The sequence below is a fragment of the Miniopterus natalensis genome, chromosome 10 (genome assembly GCF_054644295.1).
Source record: "Miniopterus natalensis isolate mMinNat1 chromosome 10, mMinNat1.hap1, whole genome shotgun sequence".
In the NCBI taxonomy this organism is placed as follows: domain Eukaryota; kingdom Metazoa; phylum Chordata; class Mammalia; order Chiroptera; family Miniopteridae; genus Miniopterus; species Miniopterus natalensis.
Window position 1 is genome coordinate 84,676,101 of NC_142090.1, and position 11,960 is coordinate 84,688,060.

General features: G+C 52.0%; 1 protein-coding gene across 2 annotated transcripts; it reads right to left on the bottom strand.

Moving 5' to 3' along the window:
* Window positions 1-1,182: 1,182 nt before the first annotated feature.
* On the bottom strand, window positions 1,183-11,948 carry UBE2D4 (ubiquitin conjugating enzyme E2 D4). 2 transcript variants are annotated; one of them, XM_087821295.1, is made up of 7 exons: window positions 11,888-11,948; window positions 9,819-9,882; window positions 8,687-8,718; window positions 8,518-8,595; window positions 6,531-6,636; window positions 5,435-5,528; window positions 1,183-4,381 (listed from the first exon to the last, which is right to left on the bottom strand). In XM_087821295.1, the coding sequence occupies exons 1-7, from the start codon at window positions 11,909-11,911 to the stop codon at window positions 4,336-4,338; spliced, it is 444 nt and encodes a 147-aa protein (XP_087677421.1). In that variant the 5' UTR covers window positions 11,912-11,948; the 3' UTR covers window positions 1,183-4,335. The 2 variants fall into 2 exon arrangements, with proteins under 2 accessions (XP_087677421.1, XP_087677420.1); XM_087821294.1 differs by lacking the exon at window positions 1,183-4,381 and having other exon boundaries at window positions 4,701-5,528.
* Window positions 11,949-11,960: the final 12 nt, after the last annotated feature.

Here is an 11,960-nt window from a genome sequence, read left to right on the forward strand (position 1 = left end):
GTCTGCTGAGAGCCCGATTCCTGGTTCACTGCTGGCATCTTTTTGCTATGTCCTCACATGGTGTAGGGGGCAAGGGAGCTCTCTGGGGTCTTTCTTTTAAGCATACAAATGCCATTCATGAGGCTCCACCTTCATGACCTAATCACCCCCAAAGGCCCTACCTCCTAACACCATCACCTGGGTGGGGGGTTAAGATTTCAACATAGGAATTTGGGGGACACAGTCATTCAGACCAAAGCAATCAGTAAGAAAGGATAGCTATTTATTCAAAGTATTCATTAACAGAAATGTCAATTATCAGAAAAATCATTTTCTTAAAACCACCAGGATTACATCTGTGTTCCAGCCCCACGTGGCCCCATTACTACAGAGTTAGAGAGATGGAATCATTGCTTTTCCTGCCCTAAAAAGAAAACTTATTTATGCTACATGGTAAGTAGAATCCAGTAAACAAATACTTCACACCTTGAGAGATTAAAAAAAAACAAAACACCTTCCTAATTGAGTCCCTGTTACGATTTGAACAGAGTAACAGTCAGTGGTAGGAGGTGGGCAGGCTGCGGTCCTGCCGTGGTCTAGGTCACAGGCCTTCTGGTGGGGAGAGGCTGCAGGACCTCACCCTTGAGGGCTGGCTGAGGGCAGCCACAAGCCAGCAGAGGTGGCTCACGGGAGGGCAAAGGTCCTCCATCCAGACGGAGGGCGCCTTCCTGCCACCTAAGGGTTAAAAAGGCTTCAGAGAGGGTACGCTTGCTGCTCACATGGCTCTCACCATGAGGGTCTGTTGGCTTCTCAGGTCTTGCCTGAAGCCTCAGCCCAGCTTCCTGCCATCAAGCGTGGGCTCACAACAAGGAGCCAGCAGAAACCACACAAAGGAAAGGAACATACAAGCAGTGGGGATTTTGAAGTTTCACTAAAACTTCGCTGACATTTTTAAGCCCAAAATGTCAAGAAACATGCCAGTCTCTCCTGTTTCAGGGTGAAGGCCTGCACTGCTGGGCATGTCACAGATGTAGAAATGGCCAGCTTCCCACACAAGGGTGGCAGCCCTGCCTCCCTTGCCTCTGCCTGAAGAAGGCGGGGAATGGAGGTCTGGGAGAAGGAGCCTTTTTTTTTTTTTTTAAATATATCTTTTATTGATTTAAGAGAGAGGAAAGGAGAGGGAGAGAGACAGAAACATCAGTGATGAGAGAGTCATTGATTGGCTGCCTCCTGCACACCCCCGACTGGGGATGGAGCCTGAAACTCAGGCATGTGCCCCGACTGGGAATCAAACCCCGATTGCCTGGATCCTAGGTCGATGCTCAACCGCTGAGCCACGCCCGGCCGGGCAGGAAGGAGACATTTTAAGGAAAATTAAGAAGCTGCTATTTAGTCTGATAGGAGGTTTTGCATGTTCTTTATAGCTTTGTGATTTTATTAATAAAATCTGTCAACAGGGAGAAACCTAGGTGCTAGGGATGACAAGGCCGGCAGAGTGGCCAGGGAAGACAGGACAATGAGTGAGGGAGCGCATCTGCCCTCGTGGGGTGCTGTCTGCCATGTCCTCACATCCTCAGAGGGCCAGCAGTCATGACTAGGTCTAATCCAGGGCCGGCCATCACTCAGTATACTGGGGAGGAAGAGTGTGTCACAGTGACAAGAGGCACAGGAAGGAGGGCCTGTGGGGCAGGAGATACAAGAGGCCCACGCTGATCTTGAGGCTTCATTTTATTATTGTTGTTGTTTTTACTTATTTTAGAGAGAGAGGAAGGGAGAGGGAGAGATAGAAACATTGATGAAAGAGAAACATCCATCGGCTGCCTCCTGCACACCCCCTACCGGGGATTGCACCTGAAACCTGGGCATGTGCTCTGACCGGAAATCGAACTGGTGACCTCTTGGTTCATGGATGGACACTCAACCACTGAGCAACACCAGCCAGGCTGATCTTGAGGCTTCTTTGCTCCCCTTTGGTTACCAGAGACAGACCGCAGGCCAGGAGTTCTGTAGGCCTGTCCTGCAAACACTTGTCTGGCACTTAAGGAAACTGTCTCCTGAACTTCAGACAGAAACCTCGTAAGCATCTGCAGTGAGGGGATGTGGAAACGGTTTCAGCTCTGAGTTGTATTTTCTCTGGTCAGAAGATGCTGACCCTTCGCCATATTCTTGGAACTCCTGGGTGTTCCTAGAGCCTAACATAAAACACGATCTCAGTGTTATCCCACAAACCCAGATGCTTCTGGCCGTATTAACAGTCATTTGTTCACAGTGGGTCGATTGCTTAAGATCACTCATCTCCCTGACGTCTGGTCGACAAGGAAAAAGCCACATCACCCCCAGTTGGCTTTCTGGATCTGCTGTCCAGTTGCCCACCTGGGAAACATGAAGTCTGCACACATGGGTTGCATGGGAGCTCCCACAGCACAGGGCACCTTGAAGTAAGGTTTTTGACCTGAGAAATCCATTCTTCAGGCCTGACAAGTGGGTGAGTTTCCCAGGGGAAGACACTCCAGGGGACCTGCAGGGATTGGGCCTGTTGAAGGGTCTGGCAGGTATAGAGCACAACTTGAACTGGCAAAGGGCAGACAATTATACTTGGGATCCCAAGGGGCTGACCTCACGTTCTCTACCACGTCTTCAGCAGGGAGAGCAGGGGTGGGGAAATTTTGACTGAACTCAGGAAATTCATCTGCTTCTAGGAGTCCTAAGCTATTACACTTGAAAGTGACCCATGGTCTCCATACCAGCTTGGGCTGGGATTTCCCTCTAAGCCTCTGACTTGTCTCTGAAATGTGAGTCTACCCCATCTTCCTGTGCTTTGTGACCCTTGGCTAAGGGGCACTGTGACCACTGACATCCTTCCCAGGGGACATGATAATGGCATTTGCCTGTCTATAAAGGTTTAACATTTTGTTGAAGCAAAGACCAAAGGGGTGGCAAAGAGACAAAAATTAAAAAGGCGGTCCTCACCATGGTGACAGGCAGGGAACAGGGCCCATGGAACCCCAAAAGTTGCCTGTTATTAGGGTCCTAAATGGGGACTCCCATAAAAGCAGACTGTGCTCAGACTGTTGCCTGGGGAGCCTAGGCAGTGAAACTGTGACAACTGGGAGCTCCTGGAGCAGGCTGGCCTCCTGTGGTCACCTGTCCTTGATCCTGGCCTGCACAGGCCCCATATGGCCACTTGGTGGCAGAGTTTCATGCTTCATCCCCTGCTCCTACTCATCCAAGTTACTTCCATGGCTGTCCCGGGAGGAGGAGACCACTTAGAAAAGAACAGGTCAGGTTTCACTTTAGGTTTGAAGCCCCTCAAATTTCCTCCCTCTTGTGAGGCTGATTAGAATAAGAGTCTCATGCTCTACCAACTGAGCTAGCCATGCGCGGCATAGGCTGATTAGAATAATCCGCCTGCCCTCCTAGCTAACCTAATCCCAAAGCTCTGAACTCTAAGGGCAGCCCTTAAAATGTATTGCCTTAGAAACCTAAGAGGTGGCCAGTCACTCAACAGGCTGTTTTAAGTCAAGGTTCCAAAGAACCTGTTAAAAGTTTCCGTATTTTATGCTCTGCCTGGGGGAAAAGTAGACAAGTAATTTACTGTTTAGAGTTATGCGTGAAGTACATTTTTATTTACATTTAAAAGTCTCTCCCTGTCCCTGTGCTCTAGCCTGTGGATGGCTCACACTAGACTTAGTGTAGGCTCCGAGGGGGGAGGTAGGCGGTAAAAAACCTCTTCACATAGAAAGGCAAAACCCAAACCTCTCCAGGTCTTGCTTCTGAAAAGACAGTCCTCTCTCCTGGGTGTTCTTTGCTTTCTATCCTGACATTCTGTTCACTGCTTCTCGGTGTGAGGGTCTCTCTTCCCAACTCCCAGGAGCCTCCTAGGATGAGCTGAGACTCCTTGGGACGATTTATGGCAGACAGAACGTGAGGAACGCCTGCTCGCTCTGCCCTGGACACTCAGGCTGGCACTGAGTTCCAAAAGGTGAAAGCCAGGCTGTGTGGGGTGCCTCAGCAAGAGAGGCCACCGAGTGAGGCCGGGCAGGGTAGGTGACAGCACACTGTCCCCCCCGGAGTCCAGCATTGAGTCAGGGTGGAGGGACCAATTCTAGTGTAGCCAGGAAGGTTGTAGATTGTAACAGTAACTACTGATTTGGCATCAAAGATGTGATGGTGTCAAAGCCACCATGACTGAGAGTGGCACCAACATGCTGCAGCTGGAGAAAGTGCAGCCAGTATTTGATCATAGAAGAGATGACACTTTTTGAGAGGCTCAGCCAGGAGCTCAGTTTCATGGAAGGGCCTCTCTGCCTGGCTAGCTTCTCTTGAACAGCATCTCCTGTGAAGCCTCCAAGGCACTTACATAGCATACTTCTGTGTCCACTCTCTTGCTAGTTTGTTGTACCTGGAAGAAAACAGCAGAAGAGGTGACACACTCATTCAAAATGATCTTACAGGTGGCCCATAGTCATATGAAAAGATGCTCAATGTCACTAATGCATCCCTATGTTCATGGCAGCTTTATTATATTTTTAAATATGTTTTTATTGATTTCAGAGAGAGGAAGAGGAGAGATAGAAACATCAATGATGAGTCATTGATTAGCTGCCTCTTGCACGCCCCCTACCGGGGATGAAGCCTGCAACCGAGGCATGTGCCCTGACCAGGAATTGAATCGTAACCTCCTGGTTCATAAGTCGACGCTCAAACATTGAGCCATATCGGCTGGGCCATGGCAGCTTTATTTACAATAGCCAAGATATGGAAGCAACCTAAGTATCTATCAATAGATGACTGGATAAAGAAGGCGTGGTATATATACAATGAAATATTACTCATCCATAAAAAATAATGAAATCTTTCCATTTGTAACAATACAGATGGCCCTGGAGGATATTATGCTAAGTGAAATAAATCAGAGAAAGAAAGACAAATACCATGGGATCTCACTTATACGTGGAATCTAAAAAAACGAATGAACAAAAAATAAACAAAAATAGGGTTGGCCATGAGGGTCTATCAGTAAAACAGTAACATGGTGCTGACTGCTGAGGCTCAATCATGAGACTGACCACAGCGGAGTTCCTGCCTTGACTGGCCTTGGCCTTACCCTGGCATAACTGAGAAGACACCCTGTCTTATGCTATAAACTTTAGAACTTATTCCAGCATTTTCTTGTCAGATTCTTCTGACTTGCTGACCTCAAAGGCAGGCTTGGCAACACTATTTTAGGGCTCGGGAGCAGCAGCTGATGAGCTACCCAGGAGGGTGAACTGCTTTTTCCTCCCCCTCCCTTCTCAGAGCCAGAGGGTAAGTGAGTGAGGGAGCTGGGAGTCTGAGCAGAGGGACCCTGCACCCCAGCCTGGGCAGGGCAGGAAGATGTCTGCGGGAACCTGGTTAGGCACCAGCTCAGGGTGGGTACCACCGAGGCCCTAAGGAAACTAAAGAGGATGCGTACTTCTCTCTGTTGGCCTTGTAGGTGTGGGCTATCTCTGGCACCAGAGGGTCGTCAGGGTTGGGGTCGCAGAGCAGGGAACAGATGGATAGGAGCACTGGGAAGAGAAGAGATGCCGGGTCAGCCGTGAGGCCACCAGGTCACTGGGTCTGGTGAGCCCCCCACTCACGCTCTATTCTATCTGAATTCTTCTGGACACCCCAATAGTTATGAAAGTATTATCTCTCCTCATCTAACGGCTGAACCCGAGCAGTCCCAGACACAGCTGCTTGAGGGTGCCATCCTCCTGTTCTAGGGAAGCCGTAGTTGCCACTCACTCTGGTGTTTGTTCCCAGGGGCCTGTTTACTAATCAGGAAATGAGAATTCAGAACATTCCAGTAGGTAGCTTTCCCTCTGGATTCATCATGCAGTCTTTGAAAGCCTGTCCTTCCAGCTGCTGGTGCTTCCCAGCCCCTCCACCTGGCTGCCTGCCAAGCTCGGCTGCCTGTTTTGCCTCATACTCCCCTCTGCTTGTTTCTTGGGCTCTGGGACCCTGTTTCTCTGGGATGATTTTTTTCACCATCCTGGCCACTCCACTGACAGGACACTCAGACTGTTTACATTCAGTTTCAGCCCTTCTTAGTTCAGAAGGAGTATGTGCATTTCTGAAGTCCCGTGTAGACTGGTTTCTTTAACCCCATGAAGAGACCTGTGCTCAGCACACGGCTCTGGAGGTGGGGGGTTCTCCAAGACTGAAAGGCAGGGGACAGGCCTGTGCCTCCTTCCTTCAGGGCTGGTTCACGATCCATGTTGAATGACTGAATAAATGAGGGTAGAGAAAGTAATGTGATATTTGCCTTTCTTATTTCTAGAGAAACAGGTACAGGATGAGTGCTTTCTTCTTTCACTCATGCAAGGGTCTGGCGGGAGCTCGCCACAGCAACTGATCCATGTGGACTTGGTCGGGGCTGGAACAGCATCACCTAATTCCTCCCCTAGGAGCTGTGGGAAGCTTCCTGCTCTGAGTCTGCTTCCTCCCAGGGATGTGGGGGCAGAAACGCTGCTGTGAGAGCCACATTGTGGGACAGGGCCTGTGAGGCTGTCAGAGCCTGGCAGTACCTTCGGACACTGTCAGTGATGGAGACCAGTGGGACTGCAGGACATCGAGACAGATGCTGCCATTGCTGTGGATGTTGGGGTGGTAAATTTTGGTCGTGAAAGCAACCTGCAGAGACAAGAGACGTCAAGTCAAACAGGCCACGGGGACATTCCAGACAGTATCCATCTGGAAAATGAACCGAGGGAGGCAGAAGTGGCTGCTGCTGGGCAGTACCTGGCTCTGCAGTCCTGGGTGAGCTGGGCCCCCCACCCCAAACCCTGACAGGACTCAGGCAGGGCAGCCTAGGGAAGTCCCCTGACCCATTCATTCTAAACATGGGGGACTGACACCACCTCCTCCAAGGCAGTGGGCTCTGAAGAGTGACAAGCAGCAGCACTGGAAGTCTCCTGAGTAATGGGGCTTAGATTGGACACTGCATGGAGGGGGTGTGGGAGGCTGGGTGAAAAAGGTGAAGGGATTGAGAAGTACAGATTGAAAGTTAAAAAATTGTCATGGGGCTGTAAAGTACAGGATAGGGAACATAGTCAATAATATTGTAATAACTATGAATGGTGCCAGGTGGGTATTAGATGTATCGGGGGGAACACTTTGTAAATTATATAAATGTCTACCCACTATTCTGTACTCCTGAAATTAGCATAGTATTGAATGTCAACTGTAATTGAAAACAATTTTAAAGAATCAGCTGACACATTTGGCCTAAGGCCCACCCTCCACTATGAGCCATTTTCAGGAAATGATGTGCCCTCTCAAGGCTCTGGTTTCATCATTCACGGCCAGAATTGATAATTTTATTTAAAAATTAGAATGAAAATATATACAGGGTGTGGCAAAAGTAGACTTACAGTTGTGAGTACTCAAAACAGTTTATTCTTGCATTTTCATTAATTATTGTATTATTTTCCATATGAGCAACTGTAAACCTACTTTTGCCCACTCTGTATGGTATATGCAGACAAAACCTGGAGGAATGTATACTGGCAGTTAGCTGTGGTATTCTCTACGGGTAGGTAATGAGACCTATATTTCCATCTGCACACTAGTTCCCTAATGTTCTAATTTTAAAATAATCAATCTACCAGTTTTATAATCAGGAACATGAACAATTTAAAGTGATGTGAACCCACACACACTGCTGTGACCACCTCTGACCTGCAGCCCATACTGCTGGCTCTACTGTGGAGCACCCAGAATCCAACTCTTCTCCCCAGCTCCATGTAGCCGCCGGCTGTCATCTCCACCCTGCTTAGCCTCCATCTCAGAGCACAACTCCTTGGGCCCCTCTGCCCTTCTCCCCACCCTGTGATCCCTGACATGCTTAGGGCGACCCCCGCTGCCACCCACCCTGCTGCTCTGTGCTTCTCCTCAGTGCTGTCCACCCAGACAGAACTGTTCCATTAAGAGGCAGGACTCCTCTGGGTTGGGCTCTGCCTCAGGCCTTTGGTGCCCGGTGAGTGGTGGGCAGCCCTGCTTGGCCAGGGGTGTGAAAAAGGACCCTCCCGCCTTCTTCCTCCTGTTGGTGACACTGTCCTCCCTCTAAGGCCCCACTGCTGGGATGGTATGTGTATGAAGGGTGGTGACTTGCCAGGGTCCCAATGACATTCAGGGGTCCTGTGCCCTGTAGGTATGAGCAGCATTCCTGGGCTCCATCCCTTATAAACCAGTAGCAATTCCCCTTCCCCACCCATCCTGTTTCTACAATCCCAAATATCCCAGGACATTCTCCAATGTCCCTGGGGCAGGGGCTGAGGACCCCTGGTCTGAGAGGGACTGCAGAGAAGGGGCCAGACTCAAGTACAACCACGAAAAGCACCGTCTACCATGGCTTCAGGGGAAGCACTATCCATAGGGATGGACTGGAGTCCAGGGTGTAAAGTTGGGGGCTGTGACCATGCAGATGTGCAGGGACCGGGGAGCAGCCCCGTGTGCAGTTTTCTGCACCACTGACTTGAAAGGCCCCTTCATCCCACTCTGACCCATCCTCACCTTCGGGGGTTTGAACGGATAATCTGTAGGAAAGTGGATGTTCAGGAAGAAAATGCCTCCTTGGTAAGGACTGTCATTCTGGAAGGACGAGACACAGAAGGCAGGTTAGTGCCCACAGAAGTGTCAAGGGAGGGAGTGTGCAGGGTGGCGTTCAGCAGCTCCTACCTACCGGGCCAGTGATGGTGGCCTGCCAGCAGAACCCTGCAAGACAAAAGGGGAGGGTGTCAGAGACTCCCCATAAGGTATCTAACTCCACCCCAGGAGCCCCTCCTGACAAAAGTGCAGCCCAGGAGCCCCCAGACTCCCAGGAGACCTGTGCTCAGTGCTCATTGTTAATGGTTTATCACTAGGGAGGCTCATCAGTGACAACTGATAAAAGGACCACTCACATGGCTGATCTGAGTGTCCAGTCCCTCTGGGCAGGACCCAAAGCCCCTCCCGTAAACCACCTGGCTGGTTTCTCTGATGTGGCCAGCCCCCTCCCTAAGAAACATGGTCAGTGTGGGTCAAAGTCTCGGGTAGGCAAAGACAGTCCTAACAGGCAGGACATCTCAGAAATCACCTCCCAGAGGCTGAGGACAAAGGCCAGACCTTCTTTGACAGAATTAGATTCTTTACTACCAACAGTTTACTCTTCTCTGTATGGAATTAAGCCTTAGGTAGGTTTCAAGCACTTTTCATATTATTGGTTACAAATCTCTTCCACTCCCTCCTCCTCCCCTGGGTTCATACTGAAGCCCTCCGCAAAGGGTCTCTTTCAGGAGCCAATGCCCATGGCCCTGGAGCCTCAGTGGGGCCACCCTCCATGGTGCCCTCTCCCACACTGCCGCTGGCAGTGTCCGTGCTCTGGGGACTCGGTGACATGGCCAGGATGAGCCTCTCTTGCTCTCCCTTCTCTTCCCTTGCTGCACATCATGCCTGGTGCCCTCTCTGGCATCTCAGGCTACTTTTACTCCCCTTCCCTTGGCAGAGGCCAGGAGCCACCCCAAGTTCATCAGCAGGTCCTCCACCACTACCTTCATAACCACTTTTACACCAACAACGTAAGTTTTTGTTGGTCAGAGGCACTTCCTAGAAGCCAGTGTGCTTTAGGACATGCCGGCTTTCTGGTGCTCAGTGGAGGGAGGTGGTGATTTCAGGCACCATCCAGATCAGCAAGACTATGAACTCAATGCGTCTAATGAAAAGGCAATTCACAGGCAAATTAGGGAAAACAGCTTTTCTTAAGAAATTGTTGGGCTAATACATTTCTGGGACTTGACTGTATGCCTCCTGTGATCTGGAGCATGAAAGGTACTTACAGTCATCTCCCACAGGTCTTGCGGACCACTGGGCAGGAGGATCCCTTTGCAAGTCGCTTAATTCCTAGAACATGAGAAGAGGGCTCAGAGCTCGAGTACTGGGATGCTGCTCTACTCCCTCCTCCTCCTGGCCAGAAGTGCATTCTCCTGGTGGGGAGGGGCTCCCAAGCCTCTGGGGGGGTTGACCTAGCTAATGAAAATGAGTGACTGGAAGATCTGCTCAAGGCTGTGAAGATACCTGACAAGTGTGTATTATCATTTCCCTTTTGTAAGTCAGGAAACTGAAAAGTGAAGAGGTTAAGCTGCCTACCCAAGGTCACAGAGCTGAGAGGGCAGGGCAAGATGTTCCGTGTGTGCCTCTCCCTGAAGCCTACCCTCTCACCCATTCAGGTGGAGAAGGGCAGGGTTTGAGCTCTGAGCTCCGAATTAAGGTATGGAAGCACTCAGCCCAGAGGAAGTGCCCAATTAAGGGCAGGGCTGCTGTACTTCCATCTCTTTCTCCTCTCCCACCAGACCCACCACCGCGTGTGTGGCAAAGCCCAGGGCTCTGAATGGGAGACTAAACCACCCACGTCAGTCTAACACAGCCACTCCATGTACTTGCGGAGGAACAGGAATTGCACCACTAGATTCCCTTTATGGAATACAACTGGCCACAATCCCCTCGTTATCCTGGCCAAACACGAGCCTCAAAGCCCAAGCTTTTAAGCAGTGACTCTCAAACTTCAGCTTGCATGTACTTGCACATTTCCTAATATTCTGCATCCTCCCAGGTACAGACCTGGGTAAACTTCTTGGAGCTTCCAGAGAGGTTCTAAAGCACAGGAAGAAGGTACAGACCACGGTCCATCAGGTGGCAGGGAGACTTCCCAGGGGATGGGAACCCCAGGGTCTGGAGAACATGCACAAAGTTCATACCTGGTTGGTGACACTCCTCCTATCTGAACAAGCCCGAAAATGAGCTCATCCACAAAGACCCTCAGGATCCCACCTGACACCTGGGGGCATGCTGAGCATTCTAGTCCCCCGGCTTTGCGACCACCTGCGCTTATCCCTCTTCCCCTCAAATACTGGCCACGCAGGAGTGTTTATACCACAGAAGTCAGCAAGCACTACACATCCGGGCCACGTTTTCACCCCCGAGAGCTGGCTTGTAAACACCTACCGATTCTCAGCCTCTAAGGAGCCTCAGCGAGTTAAGCACCTAGTAAGCGGCAGCACTAGTCACAGTAGAAATGAACTTGGGCAACAACTCCGGTGGCGCGAGGGACCCGCGGCAGGCTCAGGGATGCGGTGCGGCCACAGGCTCCTCCGGGAGCAGTGCCTTCTCCGCGCACGTCCGCTCTGTGCCCTCCGCGCCCCAGTACCCCCGGCCGGGCAGGTCCCGGGGCGCACGAGGAGCTGCGGCAGCGCGGCCCCCGCACCTCCGGGCGTTCGCACGGGCCGGGTCCCTGGGAGCGCGCCCTCTTCAGGGCTGCGGGGACCGGTTACCAAGGGTTACGGCCGCGAGTGCGCCTTGACTGACAGACTCCAACCAGCACCGCGGGCTTTCAAACGCTAACCGGCGTTTAAAGGAAGAACCACGAGCTTGAAAACACACGCCCACCCATTCTCGCGCCCCTGACCCGGACCGGCCGGGGGCTCGGAGAGCAGGTGCGGGCCGCCCGCAGAGCCCGCCCCCCCGTGCGACCAGCCTGCCGGCCGCGGGCGCCGCCCCACGCGCCGTGCCCCCCTTTTAATTTTTTAAAAAGTTTATTGATGAGAGAGAAAAAGGAGAGGAGGGAGGGAGGCAGGGAGGGAGGACAGAAAGGAGAGAAACGGGCTTGCTGCCCCCTTACTGCGCGCCCCCTGGCTGAGGCCCTAGCGTCCCGCCCGCCGGACCGCAGCCTCGGCGAGCGGGAGACGCTCGACCAGGCGCTGCGGCCCGTCGGGGCGCCCGGCTCCTCCAAGGCTGCGCCCGCGGCGGCCCGCCTCCTCCGGGCAGCCGCACCTCAGCCGCCGTTCACCCGGCGGCCAACGACCCCCGCGATGGGACTCGCTAGGAGCCTGAGCACCGGAAGGCTCCTCACCTTCTTGATCCGCTTCAGAGCCATCCCTCCCCTGCGGGCGGCCGGGACTGCCGGCCCAGGGCGGCCAGGCGAG